This window comes from Rhincodon typus, chromosome 11 (genome assembly GCF_021869965.1).
Source record: "Rhincodon typus isolate 14 chromosome 11, sRhiTyp1.1, whole genome shotgun sequence".
Taxonomy (NCBI): Eukaryota; Metazoa; Chordata; class Chondrichthyes; order Orectolobiformes; family Rhincodontidae; genus Rhincodon; species Rhincodon typus.
Window position 1 is genome coordinate 44,815,225 of NC_063342.1, and position 12,575 is coordinate 44,827,799.

At 37.2% G+C, this 12,575-nt stretch overlaps 1 protein-coding gene across 4 annotated transcripts in view; it reads right to left on the reverse strand.

The window, feature by feature from the left end:
* arl13b (ADP-ribosylation factor-like 13b) overlaps positions 1-12,575 on the reverse strand; it is a 76,722-nt gene continuing 64,147 nt past the window's right edge. Inside the window, exons 10-12 of one of the 4 annotated variants that reach the window (XR_007263231.1) lie at positions 12,066-12,134; positions 2,987-3,987; positions 1-984 (exon numbers count right to left, since the gene is read on the reverse strand). Coding sequence is in view for 3 of the 4 variants with exons in the window: in XM_048602975.1 (XP_048458932.1) it covers positions 3,911-3,987; positions 12,066-12,134 (146 nt within the window). In the remaining variant the exon portion in view is untranslated. Of the gene's footprint in view, positions 3,988-12,065; positions 12,135-12,575 lie in introns of all 4 variants that reach the window. The other 3 variants (XM_048602975.1, XM_020528329.2, XM_048602974.1) reach the window with 3 other exon arrangements.

The window sequence follows — 12,575 nt, forward strand, 5'->3', positions numbered from 1 at the left end:
TTTTAAAAGACAAACTTTTTATTTTGGAAGAGCATAAAACCTTAAGTTATTAAATGAAGCTCTTATGCATAGTACAACTGATTTAATCAGGTATTTGCTTCTGACTAAGACATTTTCCAGCGACATTCAAACTCTACTACACAGTACAGTACAGTACAGGTTGGATCTTTGTAATCAGGCAGTCTTGGGACCAGGCCTTTGTTGAAACACAGAAGGACATATACACTTTAAAAAGCACTATGCAACATGGTTATCACAATCCTTCTGCATTTCATCATTAAATTCAACTGAACTTTCTTGCTGTAATTCATATTTTGAAACAACAAATGCTCCTTAATAGAAAACATGGAAAGGGATGATGTTGCATAAGCACCAATGGCACTAGAGGCATTTGTTCCTGTGTGCGGTTGAAGCATTTTTTTTAATACCTCCTGCAGAGCCTAGCTGTGAGCAACAAAATAAATCATTTCACCGAAGGATCCAATAAGTAATATCTGAATTATTGCAAACAGAGAACAAAAATCACATTATAAAATAGATTTGAGCGCAGACTGGGCAGGTATATGCCATGATCCTGACACCTAAATAGCCAGTTTATAGAATCTAAAACCAGAACTGGAACTATACTGTGGAAACTGGATCACAGAGATGGCCAGACCAGAGAGTGCTGGATTAGGAAGATACAACCTGTGTTGTCTTTGGACAAACTAATACCTATAAGTAATTAGTACATTTAAAAATAAAATACAAGATTACAAAGGTATATTACTACATAAATGTTCAAAATAATACACAACTACTTTCCAACAAGAGATATGTTTAATTAAATATTGAATTGAAAATGAAGTACAATGTAAGTCAAAATATTTATTTTTTAATACGTGTTAGTGATGCTTGAATCCAAAAAATAATGTTTATACATGAAATTTTAATGCAAATCAATGAGCTGGATTAACTGCAGAGCCGATTCTCTAATACTTTGTCCTGAAACAAATAAATAGCAACAATAATAACAGCTAACTGTGGTAAAAATTATATACTTTGTGTTTGAATTTAAAAAGAAAAAAAGTAGGAAAGTTAGCAGAAATATAAATACTTAAATGCAAATATCAAATGTTACAAATCTGAGAATTTTAATATTTCTAAAAATGAATACACCATAATTTAGTAGTATCTTGATTAATAACGTAACAGGTCCAACCAGTTGTCTGTGTTGTTAGCCAATTTTATAAAGTTTTCACGCAAGATCATTCAACAAAAACATGAATTCTCTTCCTCTCGCTGCAGATGTTGTCAGACCTGCTCAATATTTCCAGCATTTTCTATCTTTATTTCAGATGGGCCTCTGCTTGTTATTGACAAAAGTCTCAGTTTCCCAAAACTAGTGAATTGTTTAGGTAAGTGGACAGTGGAAAAGAAAGGGAAAGCAAGCACGGAGATAATCATCTGGTGCTCCAAATGCTGATAGCTATCAACGCTCTTAGTTCAAATTCATGTGTGGACATTAGATGAGAACAGATTAAGCTTAATCAAAGTTGTCCACTTGTTAGAGACATCAGGGACACAAGGTGTTCAAGTTAATATATGTAAAGTTTTTATATGTTGAGGCATTAGGTCATTACAGAGATTCATACTATGACATGAAGCATAATCAGGCAAGGAAAGAGGAAAATTGGAGACTTGGAGGAGGAAAAGTAGTTGGTACACAATATTTTAATTGTAGAAAAATACTAATAAAACTGGGTAAATTTGAGAAATTATGAGGTACATAAAACTAATTTACTGTTGTGTGTTTGTAGATATTGTATTCCACTAAAGTCTGGTACAAAATTGGTTTTGGTTGATCTGATTAATGAGACAATCATTTTATATTAAGTGACATGTCCAAGTCAATACAGGAAGTCATTCTAATTAAATTCATTATCAGATTTTATTCACTTCAGGCCAATGTGGTACAGTGTAGCTACAAGCAGGTAAGAGAAGGAGCACAGTGTGAAGAAATGTGAAATCGTTAGTAGGGGGAATAAAAACAGGTAATTTTAAAAACATTAATGATATAATAAATGTAGGTGTTCAGACAGATTTATGTGTTCTTCTACATAGAACACAAAAATAATAGGTGTAGCAAGCAATAAGGAGGAAAAATGACATTGACCTTTATTGCAAGCAAATTATAATATACAAGTAAGATGTCTTATTGCAATTGTACAGGATTTGGAAAGACCATAACTGGATTTGATATCCTTATCTAAGGGTAAAATATGATTGCTCTAGAAGTGAATCAATGGAGTTTCATCAGATTGATTTCTGGGAATAAGAGTGTTGTCGTAGGAGGAGAGAGTGAGTACAGTGATTCTACATTCTCTGGACCTCAGAATAATGAGAAGTGATCTCTTTGAAACATAAAACATTCTGAAAGAACTTGGCACCCTCACATCTGCTATGTCATTTATCTGGCTGAAAAGTCTAGTATTAGGGGTTAAAGTTTCAGGATAAGGGGTTAGGAATTTTTGTAATTTTGTCTATTAGAAGGCTGTAGATGCTTAGATGTTGAGCATATTCAATGCTGAGACGGGGATATTTTGCACTCAAGAGATATGTGAAAGGACTGTTGGGGTTGAAGTTTGAGCATGACCTTCGCAAATGGCGAAATAGGCTCAAGGGGCCATTTAGCCATCTCCTGTTCTTATTTCTTATGGTTTTACCAAGTGATTCACTCTACCCTTTTCACCACAAGTAATACTTTTATAAAAAAATGCAAGATTCTTTCTGAAAGATGTACAAAGTGTTTGAAAAACTCACAAACTAATTCGAAAAATACAAAATCGTAACTTTTATAAACAAATTAAGAAAAGGAGTAAACATCATAGAAACAATGCAGGTTGTTTTAATTAAGATAAAAACTCTAAATTTTACACTCAACTTTTATGACTATTGAAGCATACTACATTATGTATCTGACCTCTAGAAAAACAGATCTACTTACATCTCTGGATTGAAAATACAAGCAATTTCCAAAATAATGTCTCATATGACTGTAATCTATATAATCGTGATTTGTTCGCTCTGATTGCAAAATTTGAGAGTCTTCAAAAGACTTGCAGTTCTGCAATATAAAATCTGAGATATTATTACAAGCAGTAATAAGAGCCCATCCAGAGGCAACTCAACAGTATATGACAGAATTGAAGGAATTATGCTTGCCAATTTCACGCATGACATTTTTAAAAAAAAAGACATATTTTGTTCCACATAGAAATATAACAAAATTTTGCTGCAGTATTTGCAGACATCTAATCCAACTGAGTTTCAAGACCACATGAATAGGACTCTTTGCTTGAACTTTGAAACAAAACCTAAAATATCTGCAGTTTGAAACATAATTACTTGCATCACTATGTTGCATCTTCTAGAAAGATTGCTCAAAACAAAACATTAAGCACAAAAGACATTGAATGTTCTGTACTGTACAAATTTCAAATGTTACATTGAAAAGGATTTTTTTTCTCTGTCAGGTTCTGTCTCTTCATGAACTTTTCAATTGAGACAAAATTCCACTGGCTTAAACACAGCAGAAAAAAATACTTCTGTGGTGTATTGTCTCATTGCCTCTTTCTTCTCCTATGTTTGCCAAAAATAGCCATTCAACACTTTACTCAAAACTTAAGCCTGTCCATTGCAGCCATTCTTTTGCTGAACATGTTGATGCGGTAGCAATGCTAAGTCCTTGACTGCAGAATGGAAAGTTTTGTTTTGTTCTGAAAAGTGATGATATATTCTTTCCCTCCTTGCTAAGTTCTTTAAATCTTTTCTGATGAGAAAGAATGAATCATGTTTGATTTTTAAAATAAAACAGAAAAAAAAAAATTCTACATAGTTTTGTTCAGAGAGTAACAAGAGATCCATACTGCTAGGAGATAACTTCATGGGTGTCAGCATTTGGTTTCTGGCTTACTTGCACTGGTGGGAGCGGCTTACTGTAAAAATCTGCCAAGTAAGTTAAAAAGAAAATGCAATCGATTAATACAAGAATAACAGCATTTCCTTAATAACACCAAACCCACATAAGTGTAAATCAATTGTAAAACTTTAGTTCTCAACACAACCTTAGAGGTTTTTTTATAGTAATTAACACACCTTGAAACCTGCATACAGAAGTTAACTCACGTTAGGAAACAATCTTCACATACTTGGGCTTAAACAATAACCATGATATATTAATCTGGACAATACTTGGGCAGTTCTTGTATTTATTTATACTGTATATATCATGTTAATTTTTGCCACACGATTTTAAAAAATAAATTGCTTTCTACGGGAAATATAGTGATTATTCTATAAGGAAAGTTCATACATCTTCTCATCAAATCTTTGTGAGAAGGTTTAATTATTTAAATCCAGTATCATTCATAATTTATGTTCAAAACACTATAAAGGTCAGTGGTTAATTAGCTCATCAGAGCTAATTGTCCCAATTGCCTTGTAGGATGAGTGGGAAATCAATCAGGATTCAGGAATTGTGTAAATGTGTGTGTGAGGGTAACATATTTGAGAGCTGCTGCATCCCAATGAATTTTGTGACTCAGTAAAAACAGGAACACCAGAGAAAAAATGCTTTATTTTCATCATAGCAGTGATCCACAATAAAGGATAATTATAAAGACAACTGGAATAGTGATCAAAATTGTAAAGATGACCTATTAATACAGGAAACAATGCTCAGTGGTTTAGTAATGCATTGAGATCTTATTTTTCCTTCTAACTCTCTCCCCTCGCATATACTGGCAATATCTATGGTGAGAAAACAGAGTTAACGTTGAGTTCTGAACTAGTTCTGAAGCAAGGTCACTGCACTTGAAACATTACATCTGTTTTCTCTCCACAGATGCCGTCAGTCCTGTTGAGTTTGTCCTGCAATTTCTATCTTTATTTGTTTCAGATCTCCAACATCCAAATTCTCTGTTTTATTTTAATGACATGACAATGGTAATTTTTAGCAAAAATCCTGCATTTTACACTCAAGTATTCTCCTGAAAACATTAAATCACTTGCTACAGTATGTTTCAAGAGAGGACAATTGCTTTCTGTGCTTGGTCCATAAAGACAAATATTCACACAGAGCTTTGACCAGGCATAGTAACACGTTGCGAGAACATCAGAGTGGGATCTAAATCTGTTACAATATAACGTGTGCGTATTCCAGCAATGGCCACTAGGTAGCAATCAGGTATCAGAATCCTTACGGCTAGAAAATGCTTCCAGAGATTATAACATGCTCTTACCAAGAACATTGGCATGCACCAAAGAACAGTTGTCTCCTCTAGTTTGGGGAGACTAAATTGAGATTGTATGCCCACATTACTATATTTGCATCCATCTTCAGCTAAAAGTGCTAAACGGATGATCCTTTGGCTCTTCAGCTTCCTCCTGAGGTCGCCAGCATCATAAATGTCAGTCTTCAACCAGTTCAGTTCACTCCACTTGATATCAAGAAGAGGCTGAACCCACTGGACATCACAAAGGCAATGGGGCCTGACAACATTTCAGCAAGTCTACTGAAAGGCTGTGCACCAGAGGTAACTGTGCAAGTCCAGCTACAGCACTGGCATCTGACGACATTGTGAAAAATTGCCCAGGTATATCCTGCACACAAAACATAGGCAATATTTGGCCGGGTTGGATTTGTCCAACTAGTCTATGGACATATGTAGTAGGAGTAAAAGTAGGACATTCAACACGGTGAGCCTGCTTGGTCATTCAATAAGATCATGGCTGAGCTGTTTGTGTTCTGCATTACACATTTCTATCTCCTCTGATAAACTGATTCCCTGTCAAACAAGAATCTAGTACCCTTGCCTTAAAAGCGTTTAATAACCCTGCCCCCACTGCTTTCTGAGACAGATAGTTCCAAAGTCACACAAACCTCAGAGAAATATTCCCCTCATCTTTGTCCTAAAAGGGTGATGTCTAATTTTAAAACTGTACTCTTAATCTGGACTTAAACTTAAAAGCAAACATTCTTTTCATGTCACCTTAAGACCATTCATGTTATAATCTTCAAACAAATCACCCCTCACCCTTGTAAACTCCAGTGAAAACATGCCCAACTTAATCTTTCCTCATAAAACAATCAGCTTATTCCAAGTATCAATCTAATAAACCGCCTTCTAATCACCTCAAAGGTAATTACTCTTTCTTAAATAAGGAAACTAAAAGTGTACACAATACTTGAGATGTGGTCTTACTAATGCTCTGTATAAAAGGAGGCTTTGCTTCAGTTACCTTCTGCTCATAATAAAGGACAGCATCCTACTGGTCTTCTTAATCACTTGTACCTGCACGCTAAGTTTTTGTGACTTGAGTACTAAAATACCTAGATCATTCTGCACCTTGGAATTCCTCAGTTGTTCTGTTTAAATCATACTCTGCCTCTTTATTCTTCCCACCAAAGTGAGCAAGTTCATATTTTCTCTGATGATACTCCATGTGTCAGATATTTTGTCCACTCACTTAACCTATCTGTTTTGGTCTGCACCCTGTTATGTCATCTTCTCAACATACTTTCCTACCCAACTTTATGTCATTCGATCCTCTCATTTAAATCATTTATTCAAATTATAAAATGTTGAGGGCCCAGCACAGATTGTGGCAGGATTCTGTTTGTTACATCTTGCCAATCTAGAAAAGACCCATTTATGCATACTCCGTTTTCTGCAAATCAGCTAATACTCTATCCACGTTACTATGCTACCACACACACTATGAGCTCTTACGCTGCTTGATAAACATTTGTATGGACCTTGTAAAATGTGTTTCAGAAATTCAAATTCAGTAAGACTAAACTTAATTATTCTTTCACAAAATCAAGCTGACACTTCCCAATTACCTTAAATTTTTCCAAGTGCCCAGCAAAAAAAACTTAAATGATTGAATAATACCATTCCCATGACATATATCAAGCTAACTAGCCTATAGTATTTTGTTTTTCACTTTCCTGTCTTCTTGAATAGAGGTATTATACTTGTTACTTTCCAGTCTGATGAAACCTTTCCTGAATCTAACGAATTTTGGAAAATTAACCGCAATGCATCTCCTACCTCACTGGCTACCTTTAAGTCCGTACGGAACTGGGGATTTATCAATCTACAACTTGCTCAGTTCTGCTTCGTTCATGATTATAATTTCACCCACGGTTTCTCTTTTGACATCCTGATTTAAAGATATTACTGGGATGTTTTCTGTATCTTTATATCAATATCTTCATTTTGATGTGCACTGGAATTATGAAGTGTCAATATTGCTTAGAAAATGGGTTGAAAACTAGTTGGCAGACACAAAACAAAGAGAATGAATAGACAGGTCTTTCGCCCAGTGACTGGCATGACCAGTGGCTAAGTGGTGTACTCCAAGGTTGTACCCCAACTATTCACCATATATATATATGGATTTAAGAGGAGGAAACAACATATCAGAACTTAATGTGTGCAGATGACACAAATCTGTGTGAAAAGGTTTGCTTTGAGGAGATGCAGAAAAGCTTCGGTGCGATTTGGCCAAGTAGGCAAATGCATGGCAGATGCAGTAAAATGTGGATGAGTGTGAGCTTGTCCATTTTTGTAGCAGGTTGTTATCTGAATGATGATAGATTGGGAAAGTGGGAAGTGCAATAACACCAGTCACTAAAAGTAAGTATGTAGGCACAGTAGGCACTGAAGAAGGCAAATGGTATGTTGGCATTCATAGCAAGAGGATTCAAGAGGAGTAGGGCTGTCTTGCTGCAAAGATACTGGGTGTCAGTAAGACCACACCTGGATTATTGTGTGCAGTTTTGGTCTCCTTATCTGAAGAAGGGTGCTATGGAGAGAGTGCGATGAAGGTTTACCAGAATTGGCTCGATCATATAAGACAGAGGATAGTTGTGGAGGGGTGTTTATGAATATGACTAATTGTATTCCTCAAGGATCTGTGCAGGAACTTCTTTTGTCTATATAATATAGGCCATTGAGTCATACAGCACAGAAACAGACTCTTTGGTCCAACTCGTGCATGCCGACCAGACATCCCAATCTGACCTCGTCCCATTTGCCAGCATTTGGCCCATATTCCTCTAAACCCTTTGTATTCATATACCCATCCAGATGCCTTTTAAGTGTTGTAATTGAAGCCGTTACCACCACTTCCTATGGCAGATCGTTCCCTACACGCATCACCCTCTGCGTGAAAAAGCTACCCCTCAGGTCCTTTTTAAATCTTTCTCCTCTCACCTGAAGCCTATGCCCTCTAGTTGTTGTTAAGTCAAATTTTCTGCCTGGCAGCTGGCCATAATAAAGAGCTATTCATTACTGATCAGGAGATCCAGTGGTCTAAACTGCACATTGTTGTTGCTTATCATGATCCCAGCTGGGACTGTGGAAAGGCACAACTGAATTACGTAGGTGGTCAGGAAGGGGAACACTTCAATATGCGTAGGAATGAATCGGTAGACTCCCACTCCACATCTACTGCCTTTCCCCAATGATTTAACACATCATCTAGTCTTGAAGAGATCATTGCTTGGCCATTATAGTTTTTTTGCATTGCAGGTGGTCTGATTAGTAAGTTTGCAGACAACGTGAAAATTGGTGGAATTGTGGATTGTGAGGAACATTGTCAAAGGATACAGCAGGATATAGATCAATTAGAAATTTGGACAAAGAAGTGGCAGAGGAGTTTAATCCGGACAAGTGTGAGGTGATGCATTTTGGGAGATCAAATACAAGAGGAGCATTCATATATAGAGGGATTTGGGGTAAAGCCCATAGCTCCCTGAAAGTGGCAACACAAGTGGATAAGGTGATAAAGAAGGCATGTGGCATTTTTGCCTTCATCGATCGAGGCATTTAGTATAAAAGTTAGCAAGTCACGTTGCAGCTGTATAAAACTTTAGTTAGACCACATTTGGAGTATATTGTGCGGTCTGGTGGCCACAATATAGGAAGAATGTGGAAACTTTGGAGAGGGTGCAAAAGAGGTGGGAGGCTTTGGAGAGGGTGCAAAAGAGGTTGGAGGCTTTGGAGAGGGTGCAAAAGAGGGTTACCTCTGGGAGGTCTACCCTTGGATACCACAGACTGTTACCTTTGCTATCTGTCTCATGTGGGACTTTAAAGCCTTACTGAAGTCCAAGTAGTCGCCATCAAAAGCATTGCTCTCATCTACAGACCTGGTCACCTCTTTGAAAAATTCATTCAAGTTGCTGAGACATGATCTCCCCAGAACAAAATCATGTTGACTGTTCTTGTATTATCCATGCCTCTCCAATGCATATTAATACTGTCCCACAGAAAGTAATGAGGCCAAAAGACTAAATGTTTTCAACAAGGAGGCAGATCTATTTCTTAGGGCTGAATAGACAAAGGGTATGGGCAGCAAGCAGGAACAGGGAGGAGCAGGCTCAATGGGCCAAATTACCTATTCCTGCTCCTGTATTCTATGTTTCTATGGAAACATGTAGGTAATTTCGACATGTCTCTCTATAATGCAGCCAGCTCATCATCTCTTACTTCTGAGTTTGATTTTGATGTGCCACAATGGCCATTTTGCTGACCTGCATGGTAAATATTAAAGACATTATAACAGCACACTTGAATAAGTTCAAAGTAACTAGGCACAGCCAACATGACTTTCTCAAAGGAAAAGCACGTTTAACTAATTTATTGGAGTCCTTTGAAGAAGTTAGTTGTGCTATAAAGAAGAATCAGTGAATGTGGAGTACTTAGATTTCCAGAAGGAATTTGATAAAGTGCCAGATCAAAGGTTTTTGCAGAAAATTAAAGCTCATGGTGTAGGGGGTAACAGAAAGACATGGATAAAAGAAAGCAGAGAATAAGAGTAAGTGCATTGTTATTAGACTAGCAGGGTGTCACAAATGGCGTGTCACAAGGGTCAGTATTACAGCCACGACTCTTTACAATTTATCTAAATGATTTGGATGAAGGGACCAAAAGTATGATTGCTGAATTTGCCAATTACACAAAGATAAGTAAGAAAGTGAGTTGTCAACAGGACATAAGGAGCCTACAAAAGGATATAGGTCTGAAAAATGGAGTACAATGTGGAAAAGGATGAAATTATCAATTTTGGCCAAAAGAATTTAAAAAATGCATATTATCTAAATGGTGAGAGGTTTCAGAACTCGGAGATACAGAGATGTGGGTGTCCTCGTGCATGAATTACACAAAGTTAGTTTGCAGTTCCAGAAACTAATAGGATGTTACATTTTATTGCAAGAAGAAGTGAATGCAAGAGGAGGGAGGATATACTTCAGTTATACAGGGCATTTGTGACATCACATTCTAGAATACTGAGTACAGAGCTGGTCATCACACATACAGGAAGATGTTAATGCATTGAAAGCAATTCAAAGAAGGTTTTTTGGAGGGGAAGGTATGTATTGCACACAAGGGAAGGTTAGACAGGCTAGTCTTGTATCATCTAGACAGTAGGAGGTGACTTAATTGAACCATGTAAGATTCTGATGGGACTTGACTGGGTGGATGTCCTCTTGTGCAAGAATCTAGAACGAGGGTCCACGGAACCATAGAATCCCTATAGTGCAGATTTGAAGGGCCGAATGGCCTCTGAAAAGCATCCCACCACTAGCCACCACCCCCCACATCCCTGGTTGTATCCTCATGACCCTGCATTCACCATAAGCTAAGCTATGGACAGGCGATGGCCTAGCAGTATTAATGCTGGACTGTTAATCCAAAGACCCAGATAATGTTCTGGGGACCCAGGTTCGAATCCCGCCTTGGCAGATAGTGGAATTTGAATTCAATAAGTATCTGGAATTAACAGTCTAACGATGAATCCATTGTTGATTGTTGGAAAAACCCATCTGGTTTACTCATGTCCTTTTGGGAAGGAAACTGCCATGCTTACCTGGTCTGGCCAACATGTGACTCTGGACCTACAGCAATGTGGTTGATTCTTAACTGCCTTCTGGGCAATTGGAGATGGGCAATAAATGCTGCCCTAGCCAGCAACACCCTCATCCTGTGAATGAATTAAACAAAACACACCTAGCTTGCACAACCCTGGATAACTGTGGGGCAATTTACCATGGCCAATCCATCTAACTTGCAGATCTTTGGACTGTAGGAGGAAACCGGAGTAACCTGAGGAAACCCACACAGACATGGGAACAATGTGACAGTCACCCAAGGCTGCAATCCAACCCGGGTCCCTGGTACTATGCGTCAACACTGCTAACCACTGAGCCACCGTGCCACCCCATAGTTGGGCAACTCTTAGTGGAACTCAACCCAGAGTTGGGTTATAGTTGTTCATTCAAGACAGAGATGAAGAAACATTTTTTCTCCGAGCGTTCACTGTCGTCTTCAAAAGGGTAGTGGATGCAGAATTTTTAAATATTTTTAATGCAAAGGTAGATAAGATTCTACATTACTACAGGAATAAAAAATTATCCAGGCCAATCAGGAATATAGAGTTGGGGTTAAAATCAGATCAGCCACTACCTTACTGAATGACAGAGCAAGCCCGAAGGGCAGAGTGCCTATTGTTGTTCCTTGTTCATAAAATGCAATTTGAAAATGGAGTTGGAGGTTTTGGCACAGACAAAGCAATTTCAAGGTCTAGACTCAAGAGGTTCAGAGTGCTCTAGTGTTCAGGAATTTACCAATATCATTATTCTCATTCTATCTTAATAATATCAACATATATAAGTTTGTTATCATCAAAATTTGTTTTGTCCTTTTGTAACTGTTGTTAGCATTAATACACCATACTTTGTTAGTTATATAGACTAGTCATACCCACTAAGAAGTAGAAAGCAACAGCAGCTCCAAATAGATACACCAGAATTTGTCATCCAAATTATGAAAAATAGGTATATTCTTACATAAAACATCAAAATCTCTAAAACAATAAGAAAATAAAAACAAATTACAGTGATCATTTCAGATCTTTGCATTATGTATATTCTTTGCTAAAGACTGCTGCTGAACAAATTAAATGGGGTTCAAAATAAGCATGCTGAGCAACACTAAATGTTGAAAAAAAATTACCATTATGTTGGGTTTCACCAAGAGGCTCAAGTTTTGGAAGTCTGTTAACTTTGGGAGTGCCCCAGCCAACTAAAGGAAGATAGACAAAATCACTATTAAACATGGAAGTTTGGTTTGAAAAGAATCTTGCTACAATGTTGATGTTAAAGACCAACAAAGCAGGAGAAAAAAGCTTTTGAAAAAGCAAAATATCCAGATGAGCTGAAATGATCTAAAAACAATTGTAGCCAATACAATGTTCCAGGAAGGATGATGTAAGGCGAATAAAAGAAAACATTAATTAACTGACATCAACATTTCCCCCCTCACCCCCTTAAATGTAACAGTTGGCACCAATAAAAGTATTCTTTAAGTTCCTTTGTTGTACCAGAAAATGCAGAATTTAATATCGGTTACTCCTACTGTTCAGAGTTAGATGGCAGATGGGCCAGTATATGAACCTTTATGACTGTTAATGATTAATTATGATGATTAGAATAGAACAGAATAGGTTTATTTGAGGTTGGCAAG